The following is a 24439-nucleotide window of genomic DNA, read 5'->3' on the forward strand; positions in this document are numbered from 1 at the left end:
AAAAACAAAACAAAAAAAACAAAGAATAAAGACAGCTTTATTTTTTCCGATGCGCACGCACGCAGGCTGCATCCGTTGCGAGGAGAATGATCCTTGAGCTTTTCCGACATTTAATATCCTGCCGTGAGATACTTTCATCCTCCGTTTTTCCACGGGATGAAGCCGTGTAATATTCGCATACACAATTCCTTTTTCAACGTTCTCTCTTCTTTATATTTCTCTTTCGTTTTTATCACAGCTACACTTTCTGTGCAGTTGCACGTTCGCGTCCCGTGAAGGAACTTGCGCGAGACGAAAGAAGCTTATTAGATTTTTTTTTTTTTCTTTTGTCTTGCGGTTCGATATTAATTATGACGTGCAAGGTGCATCTTAATCGCGTTTTTCGTTTGAATGCGATTAATCAAAAGACCGTCCGACGTGAATGTTAATACTACACTTGTCTAGGAAAAAATTTGTTTGATGATTCTAAAATTGCACATCATGTTATAAATTAATAGATGATTCTATAAAATATATCAATTTTTAATTTTTACGTGTTTTTGACTTCGGAGATACGTATATTACGTTCAAAGTATGTAAATGCGAAATATTTTTCCACAATCACAAGATTGACTTGTCGGAAATAAAAATTCAGTAAAAATCCGCGCTCGCGAGAAAGATCTTCAATCTTCTCTTCGTATTGCACTTTTTTTTTTTTTTGTCGTTATCGGTCAGCAAAATGAGGACGAAGATTGTACGGCACGAAAATAACAAATTAAGACGGATCATCTCTCTGTCTGTCGATAACTAGCTTTTCGTCCGTTGCGTAACACTACTTACATTAGAGCAATAACTCATTAGCGAGATCCAGGATAGATGTAGAAAAAAAAAAAATTAAAAGAGTATAATAACGTAAAAATGTCAAAGGCGTGGCGCACGTGCTCGTAAATGTTCGGCATTTTCCATCGCGCTCGAAATATCTCTCTCCCGCGCCACGTCGAGAGTTGGACGTTTCCAATTACGTTGTATTCTCCGTCGCGAAATGTGCTCGGGTTTCTTTCGCCGCGCTCGCGTGGCTCGAAGGTAACGAACGGCGAAGTTCATTGTCTGCGACCTTATTCGAGTGCGGCAGGCAATATTCTCGCGCCCGCGTTCGCGAATGTAGGCCTTCCCAGCCGGTTAACTGGATCACGGCACGCAATTTCTATCCTAGACCTTCGCGAGGTCCGTCACGTTATCGCGCGAGATCAGCAGTCGCGCGCGCGAATTGATCTTGATTCCTGTCAGCGCGCGCTGTCGCGAATGCAATATTCAAATCCGAACGACGAGCAAGAACGTCGCGTTTAATCCAGCGGCGACACGCTATGCGAACGCGCGCGATTTTTCTCTATAGACTTGGAGTGAATTGTTTTTCGAAGAGAAATTTTTATTGTTATTATATTTATTCTGATTTCCGTTCTTATCGGTCAGAAAACAAAATCAAAATCCTTAATACCGAAATTGTTCGATTTTTCAAAGTAAGATATTTTATACGCGAATTTTACAGATTCGAGAAAGTTGCGCACGAACTTTTTTTTTTTTCATTGAAATTGAAGGACTTAATCTTGTAAAAATTTTCTCGCGAAGAGAAATCCGGCTAGATTTAAGAAACGTAAGGATTTTCTATTCCCTGCGGAAATATTTTCGATTTAAATTTATTCTTGACCTATTTATACACTGCGATGCGTGAATTTTTTCCAGAAAGAAGTTCTCGCTCTCTTCTCTCAAAAAAAGCATTAATAGCCATTAGTGTACACATTAATTACAGTAGCCATTAAACTCAAATAGGGTTGAAAATTAAATTGTATACTAACCGACACCGGGTCTGAAATAATCTGAGATAACGGTTTCTAATGAGCTTACGTCTGTCCGTGATCAGAGAAGAAAAACCGATCGATTGGCAAGATCGGATTGCGTGCCATCGTTCTGTGCATCGCATGTCTATAGGTCTCTTCGCTACATCGGGGTTTATACATTGACCAGCATTGAATAGTTTCCGCGAGAGGTAAAGAAAATTCCTCCTGTGCGTTATTTTTCAGTCGATTGGCCGCTGATAGATAGCTAGAAGAAAACGAAGGCGCGTAGAGGGATAACTTTGTTCCCTCTTTTAGCGGAACGATTCAGTGCCGGTCAGTGTATGTACGTGTATATAAACCGATACGTTGGAGAGACCTGTGAGCACGCGATGCAAAGGACGTTGGGCACAATCGTGCAATTTAATCTCGCCGATCGATCGCGTTCTTCTTCTGATCACGGAGAGGAGGCGTAGCTCATTGCGACCGTCATCTTAGACTACGTCAGACCCTGAACTGGAATCAAGGTTCATTGTCTGTGACCTTAGCGCACGCCTGCTGTGTGCAACGATCTCGTTCGCAGATGCGGAGAAGCTTCGATTGTTAACTGGCGGCCGGCATGCGATCCGTCTACGCTTTTTCTTTGAGATTAAGACTTTTTGAAGGGTGACCGAAAGCCTTCGTTTGACGATCGCGTGACGTCGCATAAATTTAACTTGTTCGCGAACGGATGTCGAAAAATTGCACTTCTTCAGGAGGGCTGAGTCTTTTAGCTTTTGATTAAACTATGCTTTTATAGGTACGTTTGTGTGTAACGCCCATGAGATTAATTTTTTAGCAACAATCGACGTTCAGAAAAATTGCTCTCCCGCATTCTTTCTTTTAACACATATTCGTCAGAATTAATTAATTAATTCCGATATTATTGCCGATAGTTTTTTGTTCATAGTTGAATGCTCGTTTTTAACTACTAGCGTAAATGGAAAACTCATTGTGTGTTAAAGTCGCGAATGCTCTATATATTTAAATGTCGTTTCGCGAGGCATCAATCAGGTGTCATTGCATATCCACTTCACCAGAATGTGCGGAACGTGGCTGCGAATTGAAAGAACGCGCGCGAGATTGTCGGAAGCTCGCGCGAAAATCGCTCGCGACATGAATTTATTATTGGCGTGTCGATATTAATTTACAGCCTGTCGTTACTTTTCTGCGTGTGTTATCACGTTATAATCAAATATGATTCGAAATATCGCGTCGTTTTGTAGTTGTTGATGAATTTTTCCATTATATTTTCGTACAGCACGCGATGTCACTTTTGCACAAAGCGAGAGAACGACTGTTTTTTTTTTGTTTTGCGAATTCCACAATTTATAGGAAATGGGAACAAAACACTTTTTTGTGCAAAATAATTTTAAAAATTGATTTTTTTTTTTTCACAATAAAAAAAACACGCTGTACGAGATAAAAACTGTGCTGATTAAAACTATTGGAAAACGTGTACGAGAATTATATGATTTATTTTTCGAAGAGATTTTATTTGTTTTAAAGTAGGAAACGTATACACGTTGTAACTCTTCCGTTGTTGTTCTCGAACGTGAAATTGCCAGTCGACAAACACACACCAAGCTCACACTCAACACACACACACACACAGTGGATAGAGGTAATGTTCGCAATCAGCTCGGGTGGAAGTTCTCGCAAGGCGGCCATTAAGGACGCCAAGTGGCGGCCGCAATCTTTGCGCGAGACTGAAGCGCATCGTCAAGTGAAAAGGAAACCGGCTGTTGCAATCAGCAACGCGATACCCGCGACGAGACGCGCATTCTCTCACGTGAAATTGAAACCTTCGCGAATCCCTCCGCGATTTTCACCGTGCACGTACAACAGCGATACACATGTCACGTTACGAGGAATTGATGTATAGTTCCCGGATGGAAACCGGGGGTACCGGTGGTAGCACAAGCGCGTTTCCATGTCGAGATATTGAATTTCATTCGCGAACACTCTCTCGAAACGAATTATCCCGATGTTCCATTAATTTCACGTACGTAATTTCAAATCCCGAGAATGACAATTTTCCCCCATTTCATGAGGGTACATTACGCGTCAATTAAAGAGCGCGGAGAGCTATCGATAGCACGCAATATCAAAATTCTAGCATATCATCAAGCCAAAATATTTTATTCCGTGTGATTATCGCTTTTTTTCTGTAAGTACGTGTGACATTTCTCTTTAATGTGTTCGTTGTTCGTTACATCGGACGAGAGGCGAGATATAACACACTGTTTTATTTTGTTTGTTCCGTTTGTGTTTTACAATATAAATGCGAAATCTCTCTTTTAAATTGCGAAAACAGTTAAGTTATTTCAATTTCCGTTTGAAATTTGTATGTTTTTTAGCAAATACGAACGCGAAAAAAAAGAGAGAGAGAGAAACGGACGATAAATTACTATTTGCGCGTTGTTTTTCTTTGCTGAGCTGAGTTCTGTTATCTGGTTTTCCCCGTTTTTTCAGTTAAAAACGTACCCTCGAGGTTAACAGGTGAGCCATCCGGCTCGGATCCAAAGAGCAGAACGCGATGACAGTTTGCCTTGCCAAACGGCAGCGGAACGCGTTAACAACCCGCAGCTGGCACGTACGCGTGGATGGCCGATATACATATGTATGTATATGTGTGCGTACGTTCATACATACATTACGTATATCTACGGTCGGAGAGAGAGCACCTAACTCGTCGTTAGCGAGTGGAGCAGCGGGGTGGCGGAGGGTGGATGGCGGCGGGTGAGTGGGTGGATAGGTCGGTTGCGCTGGCGGGTGGTCTAGCCTACCTACTCGGGTAGTAGTAGGTGCGCACCCTACGCGGCTACCAGGTGAGTGGGGCAGAGGCCAACCCCTGATACTCGACGCGAAACGCGAAAAACCACTTGTGCGTATGTCGTCGCGTAGCTCCGATAGTTCGTCCTGATTTCGTTACGACACGCGTCGCGCGATCTCTCAGAACAAAGAGAGAGAGAGAGAGAGAGAGAGATAGAGAGAGAGAGAGAGAGAGAGAGACAAAAGGAGAGAGATATAAAATCTCTCTTTGCGCACATGCCGCAACTCTTGTTTCTCTTTTCACTTCCGTTTCCTTCTCGTCTCGGATCGTCTCCGGAAAGTCTCCCGAGGTGTCCCGCCCAAGGGCGACATTCGCCGGATCGAAAGTGATCTACGCCGTCAGTATAGGTGGACATAGATCGTCGTGAAGTGTAAAACGTCGACAACGACGACAACGACGACGGGAGAAATAACAGTGTGTTTATTTCGCTCGTTCGAACTGGCTCGGTAGTTGTTTTTCTTCGAGTCGCGAAGGTGGATTTTTTGGCATTTTTCTTTTTAGGAGAATCCGGTAGTGAACACTGACGGAAATGTCTCGGGTGAGTCGAATGTCTACTGAGAAAAAAAAAATAAGGAATGTTTGTAGACCGGAATACAAAGTGATGTTAATCTCAGAAAGAGTCTTGTCGTACATTAAAACAAAAAAAAATTCCGCGGATTAAAAAATGTTTTGATGTATAAATAAAAATGTATCTATGTATATTGTGTGTGAAGCAAATAATAATTTAAAGTAAATAATAAATCACGAAGAAAATGAAAGAGAAAACTCTCTTTATTTTATAAACGGTATTTGCAAGTATTTAATAAATAAAAAGGAAAAATTTTCAAACAAGTTGCAGATTTGTCTGATAGAAATGCAAACAAAAATAAAAAATATAGTTTCAAAATTAATTTGAGCTATTTTCAACTGATATATTTACAAGATCGAAACAAAAATATCAGTGTAACAAAATCTATAGTAGTAAAAGTTATATAATATATACGATGCATGTATAATAAAAAAACTATATTGTGTATAAACCGACTATATATTTCTTAACCGAGAAAAATAAAAACACAACGAAGGTGATTACCAAATACATCAAATAATAAGCTTAAGAGAGTCAAAAGACACAAGAGAAAACAAAGTGACACCGTTGATTTTTCTGTTTTTTTGTTTATTTTTTTTATTTTTTTTTATGTGATGATACACTTGAAGGAATAAGCTGTTAATATTTTTTTTTTACATATCTTTTATACATATTTTTTATACATTGTATCTTGTATAGTAATTTTTGATTCAGTCAAGTTTTATGCATTCTATATTAGCTACAAAATGGTGCAGAATATAAACTCGAAATCATGTTTCGAAACTAGATATGATAGAATTTTTTGAGCTTCTATTTAACAATCAAGTTGAATTTGCTGTTCGTTTATTAGAGAAGTGTTTTTTAATTTACTTAAAAAAGAACAAAAAATATTTACAAAAAAATGTTATATATGTAGATTTTTATAAATTTTTGCTCTCTGGTCTTTTAAGTCGTTTTGCATTTTTATGTTTATATTTCATTGTAAAAAGACAAAAATTTTGAGCATTTATTCATATATAAAAACGTTCTCTATGCTTTTATGAAAAATTTCTTTTTTACTGTATTATATTAGCATATTCTAATATATTTTGTATCAAACTTTTTTTTAAGTATTTTAACATAAAATAGAGGCCAAGTTTTTCTTCTTAAACTATATTTAAAACATTTGAGTATATTTTAACAAGAATCTTAATGTTTTCTACTTAACATATTTATTTTATTTTTTAATTTTACATTACGATTCAAATTCTAAGTAGATTGTTAAAGTAATCCTTGGAAGATCACGTGATGTCGATAATAGAAAAAAAAAAATAGCAGCTTTATCGATCTATTCTGTTTTCGAGTATATTCGGATGCAACTAGGCCGTCTTCTCAGCATCCTTGATAAAGGGTTTGGTTGCTATCCTAAAGAGGAGTTTCGAAAGTTATCTCGATAGAATTACGAGACAAGTTTCAAAGACATCTTCTCGCGGTTTAGGTCGTTTATTTGTCGAAAGGATGATTTAATCGATGATTAAAAATTTAAAAAAAAGTTTTTGATAGAAAAAAGTTCTCTAGTTTCTTAGAAAGAAACTAGTTTTATTCTTTCGGATATTTAGTTAATTATTGGATAAAAGCACGAATATATAAAGAGAAGGTAATTTTACGCTAGGGTAAAAAGGGGTATGAAACACTTACAATTAATGTCACGCTAAAAATGGAAAAACTGCTCCGGCAAAATGCGATACAGATTATGCTAATCTTATTTTATGCGGTCGCGAGGGAATTATGCGCGCGTAAAGTGAGTGACGTAATGCCGTATTAATAAATGTAACTAATTATCTTCTCTGCGTTGTTCTCAAAAAATAATATATTATTATCCATATACGCTACTTTTTTTTCAATATAACGTTAACGGTACATCAAAATACTAAAACGATAAATAAAAATTGCAAAATCGATGAAAAACGAATTATGCGAAAGATTGTATCTGTAATGTGGAGTTTAGTGGAAATTATTTTTAAAAAGCGCTCTCGCAGAGAAGAGAAGAATGACTTTAAAGATATGCGTTCAAATTCTAACAGCTATCGTTCGGAGATCGAACGAAAAGAATGATACGAAAATAATACACGGCGTTGTATACATATAGAGAGCTATTTTGATTTCTCTCACGAGAGAGATGGTGGTGGATTGATTCTCACAAATTGATGGTTGAAATCGATGACATTGGTATAAAAATAAAAAAAAAAAGAAGGACGCGCGTTAGAGCTCGCGCGTGTTTGGTCGGTTAATTAATCAGGAAATCGCGTTTGTGGCCCGTTTTATATACGATTTATATGCGATTCTCACACCTTCATATACATACACAACACTCGTAACAATTCTGTCACAATTGCAAACGAGACCGGCGACTTGTTGCACATACGAACGTGTTAATTTATTAATTTTCCGCGAATTCTGTCTTCTTTATGCCTCTGTCTCTTTTCTATATCGGAGCACGTGTTGCAGTTATTGCCGCGATCGGTGCAGTTTCGTTAAACCGACGCTATATAAGTACGCTGTATGCTGTTATACATACTGTTCCGAAAACTATTGTTCTCGATACGTGGTTGCATTTTCATATTGTCGTTGTTTCTTCTTATTGTCGTCTACGTGCATCACGTCTGTCGATTCCGAATATAAATGCGAGCATATACTGTCGCGATTATCTTTATCACATCGCATGTTGTAACAGAAACTGTACAATATTTCTGCAAACAACGACGACGAGACACGTTTCAGTTCCCGGGGGTCATAATTCATCCGTATGACGGCAAAGCGGTCCTGCCTTTCGGACTTTCGAACTCGCGGATCGTTTTATCCACCATTTATCATCCGGGAGGGAGGTGTCGCTGTCAATTTTCAGTGGCAGCCACGAGACTTTTTCGATTCGTTCTGTCGTATCGGCAACGTTTTTCCCCTCGACCTCGTTCTCGGAGATTGAGAAAAACAGAGCGAGATTGAGGGAACGCGTGCGCGACAGAGAGAGAGAGAGAGAGAAAGAGCCGCACACGGTAAAAGCTCGTTTGTACGTTAATGCGCAGTGTCACTTACGAGATCGATGTTTCGCGCGTAAGCGGAACGAAACGATCAGCAAAAGCCGGAAACCGAAATAACCGCTCGACGTCGTCTATCGGTCTTATCTGCGTCGTGTCGCGTCGCGTCGCATCGTCATTCGCGATTTATATCGCTCGGTTTCCTGCCGTTTGCTGCATAACGCAATTATGCACGCGGCGCTTTGTAAATCACTCACGCTCGATGGAACAACGAACGTTCGCAAATGTCAACAAACATCTGCGATCCATGTGTACGAGCTAATCGCAAAATCGTGGGAACGTGACGGACCGCGCTACGTCTCGATTAAGATCTTAAGAAAATTTTATCGTCGTTCGTGACGGAGCGTAAAATGGAATATAAGTGAGCTCGCTTAGTAAACTCGCTTACCGGGCGAAGACAACAAAACACTCGTGAAAAAGAAACCGTTCTGATGAATATAATGCCTAATGACACGCAACGCGCGCGCTCACACGACGAGCTTTACCACTTTTCACGTAGCTTTTGCGTTATCGCGCGTGGTGAGTGACTTCAAGTCGTCGCTAATTTAAACGGGCACACATCTCGCGTATCTCCAAGAACGAAAACCACGACGGCATTGCAACGATATTACAAGCACACTTGTTGTAACATTTTTTATACATTATGTATATAAGTTTACACAACATGATATAGCGTGATATATATATATATATATATGCTGGATTAGCGTTACGTTTTATCGACCGCTGAGACGTGTAATAGAAATAGCGGTGCCGTGCGTTAACTCTTTTTTTTTTTTTCTATTATCATAATATTATGCCGCGCAGACCCGCGGCATCACGCTCTTCTAATCAAGCGGATGAAACGATAAGAGATAAAAATTGAACGAATGAATGGTAGCTCGTGCAAGCGCGATACACACGTGCCGCAACTCGTTTGTCTTACGCGTTTTTGTCTATTTTCGTCACTAGTTTTAGTTTTTTAACTTATCATTACGTAGAGATATAAATTCGCGATTTATATAGTTAGATAGTAGATGCGATTTATACAGTTAGATAGTTTTTTTTTTTTTTTTTGAGATTTATCTGTCGATGTAAAGAGTAAGAAACGAAAGGTTTTTCCGGATCGAGTCATGAGAATTCGCTTAGTTACGTCTATCAAAGCAAATCGAAAGTCAATTTAGTTGACGATCGATCGAAATCGCGCTTATGTCTTCGGGCGATATTCTGTAAGAAATGAGAAAACGACGTTCGTGATCTTCCAATTATTTTCAATTGTAACAAATATGAGTGAGTTTAAAAATACAAAGAAGAAATTTTAAAAGAACGAAAAACCGAAAGAACGTATCTCTTAAGAGAAAAAGAAAAATATATAAGAAAATGTTTTTACTGTAAATGTTGATGAAAAAAAGAAATTATATGTATTTAAAAAAAAAAAAGTTAAGAGTAAGAAAGTATGTTGGAAAGGATATTTACAGATTTAGACGCGAGAGATGAATCCTTTGATTCTCCGTGACTGTTTGTCACAGATCACCGATCGCGTCTGACTATTGTCGGTGCTTTCTACTGAATCGTTTCATCACGTAAATGCCTGCAGGATTAATCGTATGATCAATCTGATCCGGACAACTTTTTGCAAGAGACCGAGATCGAAGGTCTGTCATTGAAAGTTTATCAGCGATTTTCTCAAGTCGGGGAGAGAGAAAAAGAGAAAGAAAGAAAGAAAGAAAGAAAGAAAGAAAAAGCGAACATTTTCTTCGTCGGCCGAGATTTTCTGTCTCTTTCTTTTTTTCTCGTGCTCGAAATCCGCGCACGGACACAAAAATAGAAACTGTCATTCGATAAATCGATCCCTCGCTGTCGAGACTGTGGATGGTTAGCGACGACGCGGTGGTGGTGGTGGTGTTCCGTTCGTTTGCGTGTGTGCGCGCGTGTAAACATACAATCTACGCGTAAACTGTAACAGACATGAGTGCTTCCGGAGCGATTCCACTGATTTTGGCGAAGAAGGAGCAGATTGTTGAAGGCAAGTAGCTTTGCTTGTTGGTAGCGTTGCTTGTTTTTTTTTTATTTTTTTTATAGCATGTTTGAGAGAGTATTTTAGCTTGGAACACCGGAAATCAGCATGTTCTTTTTTTTCTTGGGAAAAACGAAGGGAGAAGAAAAGAATTCTTTAGAAAAGTACCGTTACACTTTACCAGTATAAAATTTTGCACACAGATTTATTCGTGTTTCCGCAAGAAAAATGCAAATTTCCGAACGTTGTAATATGCAATATTTTCAAAATTATACAATAGTACAAAGAGTGTAAAAAAAAAACATAGATAATATAACATTCGATATGAAATAAAAATTAAAAATTTCGAACGTAGATATAATACTGTAATAAACGGCCATACGTACGAATGTATCTTTGTTGTTTACACACGTAATTCACGAAAATTTTCTACTTAGCTGTAGAACCCTAAACGATAGAACGCATCGATTTTGTCAAAATCGTCGAAACTGGAACATTCCTTTTAACGCGCGCCATTTTAGCTCTATGTGTTCTTTTTGAGCGTTCTGTTACCTTCAATTTAAAGTGATCTCCGAGCCATTCGCAATACTTACTCAAGTGCTTACCTTGCTAGCGTGAGGGATCCTCAAATAATTCGCGCGCACGTGTGTCATTAATTAATTTTTCGTCGACTGTGCGGATCGGTCTATTCCAAATCAGCGAATTCTAATCAAGGATCTTTGGACTAAATCTCATGTCGAGATCGTAAAGACTCGCTATATAAGACCGTAATTGATGAACTTATTAACTTTTAAGAAAAAAAAAAAAAGATTAACACAGGGATTCACTCGAAACGATTTATGTAGAAAATAACATGTCCGGAGAGATTTTTCTTAAATTTATTGAATATTGTAAATAAGCAATTTATTAGAAATAGATTATAAGTAAGTAATTTATTAGATGTGTTATAATCCGCAAAAACATACAACTCATAAATATTGCCGCAAAGACGTCTGAATTTTCGATAAATATATAATTTGGAAGATAAAATCAATTTTGTCTCTTCTCCACGGATCGGCAATGTCACGGTAAGTGCTGTCATTAATGATTTATTTATTAAATTGAGCGCGAAGAGGTATAGTATTAATAAATATTGACGCAAAGAGGTAGAAAAACGTCTGTGCATCGACGTTAGAGGTTTTTACACTATTTATACGTGTCAATGACGCGCGGTAATAGCGTCTGTCTCGAATTTAACGATTAGATAATTCTGAAAGAAAATGGTGGTTTATTATTACACTCATTTGTTTAACGCGCGCAAATTTTGCACAGCGCGGCGTCAAAGTTGCCGTAATAGACGGTGTAATCGTTGACGCGCTAGAAAATAGATGATCTTTAAATAGATATCGAACGCACACAATATAAGTCTTGTCGTATAGACGACACCCGTGAATTGTTTGTGGAAATAATCGATGTAACGTGCTGATACGTTAACCGCGGCTTAAAATACCGCGAAGCAATTGCTCGAAGCAATTTAATGCAAGAGAAATTGCACGTACACGGGAACAACATCTGCGTATTTGCATGATGAGTTGCATAATCAATTACGTAACGTCCTTCAGAAAACTTTTTTAATATTTTCATGTTGAGATACAATTGTTAATGGGAAACAAAAAAAAAATCGAAAGAAGATGGAGAGTGTAATTTAATCGCTGAAGATATTTTAGAGAACGCGGTTCTCCGCGACAAATCTTTTTCTCTCGGAATTGCGAGATTGCAACGGTGTTTCCGCAAATTGGCAAAGATCGAGCGAAAGAGAAGAGAAGAGAAGAATCTCTTCAATCGCGTGGCAACGCGCGTTGATTGATGCGCAGCGAGCGATTAATCGATCCATCGTCGGTGACTAAAAAGCGAGTCATTGCGATTCGGTTTGTCGTTAATTGAATCGCGGCTTTTTCATTATTTCCCACGCGATTTTCAAATGCGAATTTGGCACGACAAAGTCATCATCTCGACGCGCTCGCTCGCTCGCGCGACTTTTATTGCACACCTGCGGCGGAAAATCTCTCTCGCTCGCTCGCTCGCGATGATTGCGAACTATTTTTGGATCTCTCTCGGTTTTAGTACGCGCGCGTAAGTCCACGAGGATAGTCCCGTGATAAGAATCAGTATTTACGAACAAGCGGACTAATGAGAGGGAAGGAAATACTTGCCGTATCCCTTCTAAAAGTAGACGACGAAAATAATAATTTTGGCGCAAACTTCCGTCGAGATTAGGAAACGATACCGCTGTGATAACATACATGTATTTTACTATTCGTTTACTCGCTATCTGATATATGCTAAACAGGTTTCCACAATAGCAGAATTTTAATATTGTTCGCGGTTGTGTGTGTGTGTGCTTGGTAATTTCAAGAAATTGGATATTGTTTGCGAAAGAGAGTTGGAATTGAAGAAACGCGCGTGGAAAGTCAGCGGGAAAAAAAATTCATAAACACAAACTCCACAGTCTCCGTTGAAATTCTTTAACAAAATAAAAATACAAGTTTTTGTTTTTCACAATTTTTACACGTGTCGAAATGTGTATCGATTTTCTCTTTGATGATCCCAGATGAGAGGAAGATTCTCTCTCCTTCTCATCTGTCAACGTCACAGTTTCATTATGTGCACACACAATAAATCGATCTGACGCGTTGTAATTTTGGTTTCAAAGCGTTAAGCTCGAGGATCGACGGTATAGTTCGCGATAACGACGCTCTTATCGCGGATGCTCTTCGCGGTAGTAAGCTCGTTTACCACCTTATGCCATCGCGTTCGGTCGAGGTCGACATTGTACGAGCAACGATATGTAAATGCGGGCCACCGGGAACAATAGCGGAGAATCCCCTTGGATTAACCCTATCCAGAAGTACTGTCTGTTCGGTGATCTCTTGAGCGGAATGAGCGTTACGTCTCTCGCCCGGTGGCTGAATTTTCAATTTATCCCGTCGTTAATCTCGATTAACCCCTTTGGATCTCGCGCACTAAGAAGTATCACGAAAGTTGGATTAAAAACCGGTGCTCCCAAGATATATATATATATTGGATCTTATTTCTGAATCCAGATCGTTCTACGATTAAGATGATCCTTTTTTATAGGATCGAATTTTAACGATAAATCGATTCTTTTCAGCGAAATTGTGATTTATTCCTGCGTATTTAACGAGAACGTTTGTTGTTTTGTTGCCCTCACTTATGCGCTTACTATTGTAACGGACGTTTCTTTAAAAAAAAAAAAAAATTTTCTTTCAATTCTTTCCTTTAATTTGAGAAGATATTTTTAAAATTAAAAGTACTTTAGTACTTTTACAACATATCTAAAGCGCAACAAACTCGGGATGAGATGTGATCTAAAAAATGCATATTAACCACCTTTTCAATTACAATTGACTATACAAACGCGCAATTTTGTCGGAGTAATGATTTCTCATTTTCTCTTTTCTCTCTGACTCCGCTGCGTAATCAGTCTACGCCCGAAACAAATATCGTCGGAAAGTTAACTTCGACATTCGTCTCGCAGCCGTTTGGAAGAGCGCGCAATAAAGTGCCGCTCGGAACGGGCACATCGATATTTCAACAAAAGTAACGAGTGTGGACGGTGAGTCGATCGAGCTCGGCCGTAAAACGTGTCTTATCCTATTCCTGATTCTCATAGTCGGCTGTGTTTCACGGCTACGCTACTTGCGATCGAACGCATAAAGTCCGCACAATGGACGTTAAACAGCGCGACAGTTAATTTCTAAACCAAGCGACGGTGAGTTATACTGCGCACAAAAGCTCGTCATCGTGGATTTAATTGCAAAGTGTCGAAGACACGCGTGGGAGTTGGTTTCGAAGCGAATTTTATTAGAAATTATTTGTGTGAAAGAGAGAGAGAGAGAAAGAAGAATATTACAGTTTGGTATTTAATACGCATATAATTGAAGACAAAATTTTTTGACTTCCATCTTCATCAAAGGTCTTTTTAGCTTTAATAAATCGACGTAAAGAAGAATAATTTAAATTATATAACGACGCGGTATCTCTAAGAGGCTCTTTTATCTTAAATCAACCTCTTTCGCAGCAAGTTCATATATCTCTACGCCAGAGCTAAACCTCGATTAGTCTTACGAACGTATTTATTTGGCATTCTATAACAATCATAAATTACTTTCATGCAAATTATACCGTAACAAAGTAAAATATGATAAAAATCTAGAATCGAGATGAGTTGAAACAAGGTGTGTCAACCTACCTACCTCGATCATATAAAAGTTAACTTTTTGAAACTTTATCACAAATATTTCCTACAAAATAATAAATATGAAAAAAACTAACTTTATATCAAAAACTTTAGATATTAAGCTACAAAAATATCAAAGTCAAACTAAGTAACATATACAAACAAGATACTACATATCAGAAAATATTACGAAAACTTACTTTAGGCTGATTTTATTGCACGAACGTCACAGAAATGCAACTGTTCACCGCACATCGCCGATGTTTACTATATAGTCGAATGTTATTTTACGTATATTAAAAAAACTACATTGTTGCCAAATCGTCAACTGTTATAGGTTTTGAAATATCGTCATTGTTTTTCAACTTACTTCTGTTTCATTTTATCTATGTCTCCCCTATAATAATATATCTATGTATATTTTATGCAATTACAATTTTAATATAAAAAAAGAGCAAGAGAGATAGATAGAAAAAGAGAAACAACTCGATGGAGTAATTCGCGACGATATTCGCGGACCACGAAGAAATTCCGCCTCACGCTGCCAAGATTTTCTAAATTCAGCGTTTCTCGACCGACACGTTCACGGTATAGCAGGCGCGTGTGTTGCTTCTACACTTTCCTAGCGCGTCCTTAAACTGATTTCAAAGACGCAACGCGAAGAAGAAGGGTTATTACATTTCGCCAAAGTTCTGACAGCTCGCAAATTGGTTGTCGCCGATATAAGCGACGTTTTCTCGAGAAGTCGTACGTGTAGGGTACATGCTGTTGCGTATAGTTGACACTTTCTCGCGGCGCGAACTCGAACGAATGAAGATGAGTAGACCGGCGAGAAACAAAAAGTACGAAAACACGTTCGCGTTGTTTCACATTGAAACATTGCGAACGTTGACAAATTTATGAAATGTAAATGATAAAAAGACACACACACGACACTGCATATCGCGCGAGAGAATTCGCACGATATCCAAAACAATATATATAGTTTTCTTCTTTCAACAATAAATAAATCTACAAACGGCTTATTCTGGTTGGATATATAAAAATATTGCAATATAACACGAGATACATAGGTAGAGAAAAAAATACATGTAAAATATAATTTCAAAATAGTTGAGTCGGACTTTCCAGTCTTTGGACTAAGGATCGTAGTAGTCAATAAATAATTAAATGAATTAAAACACATATGAGACGTTTTGATCTTTATTTTTGTAAGATCATCTTCAGCCAGTCTTAGAAAAATAAAGATCGAAACGCGCGTCCCATGTTTTAATTCATTTAATTATTTATTTGACTACTACGATCCTTAGTCCAAAGACTGGAAGGTCCACAACTCAACTATTTTGAAACCATTTACGGAAACCGTTTTTCTAAAATTTACAATATAATTTATAAACGCTTTTTTTTTTTTAAATAGCTTGTATGTGATATTGTATCTTAAACGTCACTTTGTGAACGGGAGAAGAAACTCGTTTCTTTTTGCTTCCTCTTTGTGATGATGACAGAAATAAACACGCGAAATATTTCTATAAACGCGACGAACGAGCGTTTCAAGCTTTCTTATTCGCTTTTTGCGACGGCAATTCTTAACGAAGTCAGCAATTAACGATGCCATTTCGAGGCGTTCAATCGTTAAACGGATCGCCCCGCGCGCGCACATCTCTCAAACCGAGAGATAAATACAACGACTCCTCGAATGTTTCTCTCGTTACAGCTCGACATTTTTTATCTGTACAGTTTTCACTCGAAGATCAATCTAATCGAAATCTTTCTCATATTGTTTTTTTTTTGCGACTGTCTTAACATTTATCTCACCTCCGAGCGCGATATTACGTGAGTTTCAATTGTACAGGACGTAGGACGCACACGTTGTGTTTTAACGATACTGTAAAAAAAAAAAAAAAAAAAAGAAAAAAATCGAATGTCGGAAAGGAGGTCTTTAACGAACCCCGGCAAAGGTTTGTTCATGACACTCGAGACCTCGACCTCGTTATATCGCAGCTTCATGAGCTTCACGAACTTCCGTAGACGGAACGAAAGAAATAGCGCTGTGTAGATACATGCTATATACTTTATAAAGTATTACGATATTCTAACTGCACAAAATTTTAGACGTGTCAAGAAAAGATAGGTTTCTTTTATATCACAATCACGATAATATATATATATATATTTTTTTTTATAACTAAAGAACTTTTTTCCCGAATATCGCGAAAATTATTTCAGTTTTTCATGTGAAACGTACAACCGTCACAACTTTTGATGAAGAAAGAGCGATGAATATTAAATACCCAATAGAGTATACGAAGATTTTTTTTATTTATTTAAATCCAGTGACAACGCTGTCACTGGATTTAGTCTCTGTTAACGATAAATAAAAATGTCAGGGAGAGACGACGGTGGAAAATTAATTGAGTACGTCGATCTATCGTACACTTGCTTGTTGGATATAGGATCTGTATATATGCGCGTACGCGAGTGAAAACGGAGAGACGGGGAAAGAAAAGAAGAGAGAAAGAGAGAGAGAGAGACGAAAAGGGCGAAAGAGTGTATCGAGGTAATTCATGCCTTCGCCGCGTGGCACAAGGTCGAGGAAAATCGATACAGCGCAGACAACTCGGTAACGATGCCGCGGAATGATAGCAACCGTGGCACGGTCGATGTGCGACATTCTTATTGCACGGCTTATCGCCGAACGATATTAAACAGCCAATCATAAAAAGTGTCGCGCGCCGGCCGTATCTGTAGTGCTGCCTCTCGTTACGATAATTTCATGCTGTACAAGGTTGTTTTTCTGAAACATTAGCGTTATGTGTTATTACAGACGTGTACGTGACCGAGCTATTATTGGTGTGCTTTTTAATAATCGTATCGATAAAAACAACGTCATGCTAATGCAGATCCGCAAATGTACTTTTTTTTTTTTTTTATTGCGAGCCTTGAAAGTTTTAAATTAGTGAGAGAATTCTACACCGCACACACACATTCCAATGTGAATTGTTGAGAGCGTACGAACGAAGAGGGTAGTTTTTGACATCGCGCTTTTATACAATTCCAAGTCGCAGTTCTTTTTGTACATCGTCGTATACACAATAAAATATGCGCGTTAATAATCAGAGTCTCTTAATTTGTTTCGGTTGTTTGCTGTTGCCGCTTTTCCGCGACGCTGTTTGGTTTTCTGCTGCTATTTATATGTCGCAATTTTGACAATTCGGGACTACGTGATTGTGCTTGTTGATTTTGCAGATGAGATCATTTCAAAAATAAACATGGATCGTAAATTAATTGGAAAAACTGGATCGCTATTTTAATTACAGATTATCTTTTATAAAGGAGGAGTTTTATCTTGAGATAAGAAATTAGGGTATTTACTTGATTACTTTTTTTTAAGAAAATAGAATATTTATTTGATTCGATGATACTTGACGTTCTTCTAACATTAAAATTGTTTCAATATTAATTTAAGTGTATCGTGAGTGGAAAAACAAATCTTGAAACAGTTTTTAATCCAATTATAGGACAAAAAAAAAAGCTTCCTTATCCGTGATCGTTAAATTGGTTCCACGGAAGCGAAATCAACTCGGGAGCGTTATAAATACCCTATTGTCGTCATTAAAACCTAAAGGATTATTATATTCCCGCGGGAAGATAAAGTGCGCACGGTGGAGTTAAAAAAAATATATATATATATCGCTGTTTGCCACCATTGGCGGTACATTCGTTTACCTGATTGGCCCAATTTGTCAATTTGCTTCCTCAACGAGGGATCGGTCCCGGCGCCGACCCGATTTTCAGAAGCGCATGCTGCGCCGGATATTGCCGGGATAATGGAGCAGAGTAGTATGGAGATGGGTACGCGCGGGGGAGAGACACGCGCCGCGCCAACGAATTCTCTCGCTGGCGAAAACCCCCGCCGAGAGCCAGTTTTTCCGACGTGCTCGCAAAATATGATCGGCACTCGACCGCATCTTTTTAGAATTTATGCGCAGCGATTCGTATGTATGTATCCCGTTATCATGTGTGGATCCCACTCTTTTCTCAAAAACTCTCGAGTGGACAAAATATTCAAAAATTGCTACCTCGTGTAGCAATATTTTCTACGTGGCATCAAATATATATTTTTTTATTAAACAAACAGCAATTGTGAACTAAAATTGTAAATGAAAAAATATAGAAAAATAATGTAACTTTATACGAGCAACAATTAAATGAGCTCGCGGGAAAATAAAACAAAATATCAGGACAGATGCAATCTAAAACACGGATTGTACGTATGTGTTTTTTTTAATGAAGATAAAATCCGATAGAGAAATATTTTGACCTTTTTTTGAATCCTCTTCAGTGTACAATTAATGTACACATAATGAAATGAAAAATTAACAACACACACGAAATAATTAAAAAAAAACAATTAAGCGATCTTATCTCAATGATACCTGAAATATTAAACACGTTGACTGCCGCCATGGATTCGATGAATCTGGCCAAATCATTTGAACCATTTTATTTCATAGATTTTTATTTTATAGATTTTGACCGATATTTAATAGCTCGATGGTTCTGATATTTCTGGCTCTTGTGTTTTTTTTTTCTGCAAAAACAAAGTCAATCGAATTATCTCTATTTTTGTATCAAAAATTCGTAATAAAAACTTCCGTTTTTTTGATGCCACATTATCGTACGAATTTATACAAATTATACGCCCGGCATGATCCTTTGTATCGCATATATTACGGGAAAACTCGTAGAGAAGGCGACAAACAAAGCATTGTCAAGTACGAGATAACTCGTAGCGGGCTTCTAGGGAACAGACAACCAACTACGAGTTAAAACTTGTAGTTGGCAGTCAGCGTGTTAATTAAAAAGTTGATAGCAGTAAACTCATTGTGTTGAAGGAAACGTTATTTATACGTTGGCTTTGTGAAGGTCATAGCAGTACATGTTGCGATCTTGTGATGTGAAATGGATCCTGTTGTCCGTGGTGTTTTACTGGTTCTTTTGACTGGGCGGAGTTTGCGCATAATGAGTTTGCTGCTCAACTTTTTAATTAGTATTTAAATTTATTATTAGTAAGATTCACTTCATTATTTATTCATTATTTTTTAATTAATTTGTGTGTTTTGCTGTTAATTTTCTGCTCATACATTATTTATATATTGTGTATTATACATTCTGTTTATACATTGTTTTTCATTTCTTTATACACCGAAGAAGATCTAAAACAAAAAGAATCGAAAAACGTTTAGTATAACAGATTTTATATTCAATAAAAAAAAACACACACACACACGTACAACCTGTGTTTTAGAACAACATTGCATCCTGATACGTTGTTTAATTTACAGATATGTATACTGTAAAAAATGATAGGAAAAAATATGTTTAAAATGATAGGAAAAAATATGTTTTATACATTTTGTTATTACGAATACACACAAAAAATCAGACGCTTATTCGTTTTCTCGCATATCAGATTATTTCAGACAATTTATAAACGAGTAGCAACGAATATCAAAAAAAAATGTAACGAATAAATAATAATTTTTTAAATCAACAAACGCACAGTTCACTAATCCGCTAACGCTCTCTTTCGCAATGTATTCTATCGCGTGAATTTCTTCTTTCTTCGTCATTCAGACTCTCTGTCGTCCATTCAATGCCGCGGTTATTTTCGTTGGCTATCCGACACTCATTATGCATGCCTGCAATCGATCGCGAAGCAACCTCGACGCCGAATGTTCTCGCCTTGCGCACTATTTAGTTTACTTCATTAAGTTTTGACGATGCGCGCGCGAAAAGCTCTCTTTCAGACAGACGTTACAGACATTCCGCAAGGCGTTTCAGATGACATCAAGAGGATGAGAGTGAGATTTATGATGTTTAAGCGTCTTCGCGACGCCTATCGCGTGTATATATATATATATTTATGAGTGTCTAGAAAGCAAGACACCAACACCGCAATTGAATGCTATAGTCCGACATTACACATACATGTAGTTTTCCAAGTCGAAATTTTGCTCTTCACCCATCTCGACCTACTTTTAATCTGAAAAATATAGCTATTATACTTTTAATCTTAATATCTTATCTTTTATATACTTAAAATTTTAATATCAAATAATTTATATTTTTAATTTATATTTTTAATATCAAAAGAGAAAGAATTGAGATTTGATGTTTCGAGTAAAATTAAGAAGACAAAATTAAGGATCTACGGAGGCTGGCAGTGTTCGAGAAAGATCGTATCGATTCGGTATTTAGATAATCACGGTGCGATTATAAAATTTTGATTCAAATTCTTCTTCGTTCAGTAGTTCTGCTTATATCCACACAACACGGGTGGGCGTAAACAATTTATGTTAGAGAAGAAAACTTACTCTTGACCCTAGAAAGCACCCAGGGGTCTAATCGACACTCCCGCCACTCGTATTTCTCGCTGGTAATGCTCGACACGACACTAATGTGATTTCACGATACGAGCAGGCTAAACATTGCGCGAAAGTGTTGGGATTTGTGATGCGTTTGAATCGAAACAATGTGTGTCTCTTTTGTCAAAGAAGAAAGACCGTTATTGGATTGGATAACTCCGCAAGGAACAAGCCGTAATTTGCGTCCGCGAACAAAGAAATAATTAAAAAAGGAATGACAAGGGGCGCGTGTACGATAAAAAAAAAAAAAAACTAACATTTGCAATTATTTGTTGGGAATTTCTTTGTAAGTGATCGCTCGCGTGTGAATCCGATTTCTCGTCTAATAATCATACATCGTTCCTATAATTTCGGGAAATTTTTCCACAACCGATCCATCTTCCGATTTTCCCGTTCGCACGCTCCAATTCTCTCCCGGTCCGCATTACGTCATTGGTTTTCTTCGTCACTGTTTCTTCATCCGGTAGACCCGCTCTTGTCTATCCTCATCTCGCCTCCATTCGATTGACCATTTATTCCTGTCGATCATTTTTCTGCAAGCGTGCGTTATTACAGGTATTGATACGCGATGCGTCCGTCAGGGGGTGAGCAAAAAGGTTGTGAACACATCCCTCCGGGTTTTTCATTCTTGATCGCGTCATCGCTGGCCTTTCAGTTTTGACGCGCGTCGCATGTAAATTGACGTTTCTAACGTTTACGCGCCACGTAGATCTCATTTTACGTAAAATGTTATTTTTATATCAAACCTGATTTTTATCTCGTTTGTACATGCGCATCTTGTTAAACGATCATCTCGTTACACGAATTCATATCAACAGTTTGTTGATTATTGAGAAACGTTGATTTCTCTTTCAAATATTTATCGCGCAAAATAGAACACAATAAAAATTCTGATCTTTTTTTTTTTATGTAGAAAATATGCAGAAAAGCGGTACATTTTTACGTATCGCAATTATCTTACTTGTAAATATGAGATATATATTTTTCTCGTTTTTTTTTTTTTTTTTTCTCAAAGTACTCTTTGTCTCGTCATAGCTCATTAAAGATATCTGATCGTGTGCACACGTGCTACACACACATATATGCTTTTTTTTTAACGTTACGCAAAGAACAAATAAAAAACACTATCCGTTTATGTTCGAAGTTGTTGTCATCACCGCGGTGACATGACTCGAGTAAACACGCTCGAAATAATTAACAGCGCGTAAAATTATCGCCGGCGTTCTATTTAGATCAGCGAGCTTCGATCGTCAAGTTGATGATTAACGCGCGACAATAAAAGCAGGAAGAGAGCAACGCGCGGATGAGGCCGGATATACTCGCGATATGTTCAAGTCGAGAGTCGATAAGCGAGAATCGATGAGCGATCATCTCGGTTTACGTCGCGAGGGAAGTAATACTCGGGTTGATTCCCGATTGCATACAAAGAATGCGGCGTCACGCGGTCAATATTTACTGCGAGTCGCAGTTTTTCTTTGAAGAGCATCAGTCGTGATCGATTGATCATATGGTTGTGCATGTCTTTTAAACACCTGCGAGATTTTTGAGACGGCGCCAAAAAGTTCATCTCTCTGTCCGATACGTGACACTTGTAACTTTTTTAACATTTTTGATATAATTATATTTTATTGCGTATTATTTAAAATTTATTTAATGATTTTTTCATAATTGTTTTATATTTTTAAATAATTGTTTCGTTGTTAAAAAAACAACAGTGTGTATTATCGTTGCGATAGGATATTTAAGTAGTTTTTTTTTTCTGAATATATTGTTTTTCTTCTCTTTCTCTTTATCGGGTTATTATTACATGCATCAGTCGATTCTCCGTGTCTCCCGGATGTCGGTTAAAACCGTTCACGGCCATAGACGGATATATTATCGACGTCCGTCAAACTTATCGCGCGTCATTCAACATTAAATCGCGCCGGACGATTCTCACGTTCGTTCCGTCAAATATTTAACCCTATCGCGGTGAGAGAAAGAAAGAGAAGAGGCGGCGGGAAAAGTATTCTCCCCTCGGCCAGTCCGTGACATTCCCGGAGAACGGCGGCAAAACTCACCGCGCGCATGAAAGATTAATAGGCCACTGATTTATACGAGCGCCCATCGTGTTTCTATCAATTTAATATCACGAGAAAAACAGTTTCCATTTTTTTCCGCCTTGGGAAAACACAGCGAAAACGTCCGCGCGCGTTGTATTTCTTTATTGAATTATTCAGAGCAGCTTTGGCCTTTATCGTAATTGCATTCCCCTTTAACTCTTCAGTGACGGTACACTGAATTAATTATAAATCCACTTGGCGATGCGCAAGGCAAATAAATGTATTTTGTGCATAAATATTTATGTTCGCTACTTTCGAAGAATTGGGGGTTTTTTTTTGTAATATAAAATTAATAAAATATTTTGGAAAATGCGTTTCGCAAAAAATAATTTTTAATCTCCAGTATGGTTATAGAACGAATGTGCCTGCACGGCATGTGTTCGTTTTGTTATTTTAAAATTGTTCGTGCGCGACGTACTCTCGATTCAGCTAATTCTCCGGAGAGCCTATTGCAACATATCGATTTTTCCGATATCGATTCGCTCACGGCACGATCTGCTGTTATTTCCGTCGTCGTAGAGCGGAGAGACGGGGATTACATCTCGCAGCATCGGGCAATAACTTTAATCCCATTCGCCTCTCCTTTCGTTCCTCGCCTCGCGCCGCATTACGCGATTGCAATTAAGTTCTCACTCGGGAATAAGTCCGGGCTTCGTGTAATTGGAATGTTGAGTCACACGATGAATCCGGATTTATTGAGTGAAATCTTTCCTACTTTTTGAAAAATCACGTAATTGAAAAAAACCGAGAGAAATCTTATCTCGCTCGTTGCTTCGCAAAATCGCAAAATTTGAATATTAAGATATTGAGATTATAGCCTGGTGTTGTTTTTTTTTTTTCTTATTTTTCCACGAAATAAACATTGTATATAAATATCATATTCCGCGCGCTTGTTCAAACGTCACGTTATATGTATGTAGTTTTTTCATAAAAATATTATTTTGCGAGGAAGTCATTTTTACAGTGCCATTTCTCGCTTGTTTATTCTCGCGATGTTGCCTTGCCTCTCTTACATTTTGATGTAAATATTTTATAGGCGTTACACACATATACCACGCTATTCGCTATTTGCAAATTATATTTGATCATTCAGCAAGTTTTGTTTTTATTATTCAGCAATCTGGGAAAACATATACGAACGCATTAAAAATTTTAAAATGTGGCTTTTAAGAGTCAACGTAGAAGTGAAAAAACAAATAATATAAATAAATTTGTTTTAAATTGCACAAATTTATATTTTGGCGTGTACTAACTAATAACTAATTTTTCGAAATTGTACATAAATATTTTGTGCGCTCTCACTGTCATCTTGCACGTGTAACTCTTTTGTTTCCTTTATGAATAA

At 37.7% G+C, this 24439-nt stretch overlaps 1 protein-coding gene across 4 annotated transcripts in view; it reads left to right on the forward strand.

Annotated features, from left to right (window-relative positions):
• The window catches only part of LOC109857552 (solute carrier family 12 member 4), a 73129-nt gene that overhangs the window by 14289 nt on the left and 34401 nt on the right, over positions 1-24439 (forward strand). Inside the window, exons 1-2 of one of the 4 annotated variants that reach the window (XM_020433975.1) lie at positions 4723-5224; positions 9837-10333. The exons of the other annotated variants lie outside the window; for them this stretch is intronic. Of the exons in view, the coding sequence (XP_020289564.1) occupies positions 10276-10333 (58 nt within the window). The 5' untranslated portion in view covers positions 4723-5224; positions 9837-10275. Of the gene's footprint in view, positions 1-4722; positions 5225-9836; positions 10334-24439 lie in introns of those variants that run through there. 4 annotated transcript variants of the gene reach the window in all.

The sequence above is a fragment of the Pseudomyrmex gracilis genome, unplaced genomic scaffold, assembly GCF_002006095.1.
Source record: "Pseudomyrmex gracilis isolate BER0280 unplaced genomic scaffold, ASM200609v1 scaffold_163, whole genome shotgun sequence".
Lineage (NCBI taxonomy): Eukaryota > Metazoa > Arthropoda > Insecta > Hymenoptera > Formicidae > Pseudomyrmex > Pseudomyrmex gracilis.